Source organism: Morone saxatilis, unplaced genomic scaffold, assembly GCF_004916995.1.
Source record: "Morone saxatilis isolate NCDOM2014 unplaced genomic scaffold, NCSU_SB_2.0 Contig1, whole genome shotgun sequence".
Taxonomy (NCBI): Eukaryota; Metazoa; Chordata; class Actinopteri; family Moronidae; genus Morone; species Morone saxatilis.
The window spans coordinates 3869351-3870154 of NW_023339651.1; the positions used below are offsets into that span (position 1 = coordinate 3869351).

General features: G+C 38.7%; 1 protein-coding gene across 2 annotated transcripts in view; it reads right to left on the bottom strand.

Moving 5' to 3' along the window:
• tmem106a (transmembrane protein 106A) overlaps positions 1-804 on the bottom strand; it is a 5007-nt gene that overhangs the window by 3327 nt on the left and 876 nt on the right. For both annotated transcript variants that reach the window (XM_035671838.1, XM_035671847.1), the window contains exon 2: positions 43-236. In XM_035671838.1, the coding sequence (XP_035527731.1) occupies positions 43-208 (166 nt within the window). In that variant the 5' untranslated portion in view covers positions 209-236. The remainder of the gene's footprint in view (positions 1-42; positions 237-804) is intronic.

Below are 804 nucleotides of genomic sequence, written 5' to 3' on the forward strand. Positions count from 1 at the left end.
GATGGGCGGTCCAGATATTTAAAATTGTATATGATAACCAACCTCTGGGAATTCGCCCGGTGCCACGACATGTGGGGCAGGTGTCTCCTGTTAAGTTCCCATTCATGGTACCATATGGAGGGAACTGCCTCAGTGTTTTCACCTTCTCCGTGTCTTTTGTCACATCAGGTCCCTCTGTGGCTTTGCTGTTCTTCCATGGTGTAACCATGGCGTATAATTGCGAGAAACGGTCCAGTCTGAAGAAGAAAAACAACACACCAAAATGGTTAAAATCTGCACCTCAACAGCTTAATAACAGTACGTAGACCTTCTACATGAAGCTTCCTTAGTTACTTATAAAGCCAAACACCCTCACAAACAGTTAAATAGCCAATAAAAGCTCATTTTTATGCTACATGTCAGGATGTGAGTCCAGAGTGTGGGAGTGACAGAAAAACACCCTCAGTGACTTTATTTTATGGTTTGTGCCTGGAAACATGACAAAACTTATATTATACAATTACTATTCCCTAAGATATTCTGGACTTTTTAAGCTATATTTAAGTATGGGTATAGATATATGCACTGTTAGGCACAGTATTTTCTTGTAATGATGCAATAATAGCCACTCTCTGTGTAATGTTACAACATTTCCCTGGAAGTTTATTCACTGAAGCATTGAATCTTTCACAATGGCAAACGACTTGAAACATGAGCCAAAGCTGTTATAAAATGTAAAAACCAGTACTACATTTTAACCTTAAAATAAATGCAGAACTAAACCCAGTGGATGTAAAGAAAACACTGTGGATGCCATTGTTTTTA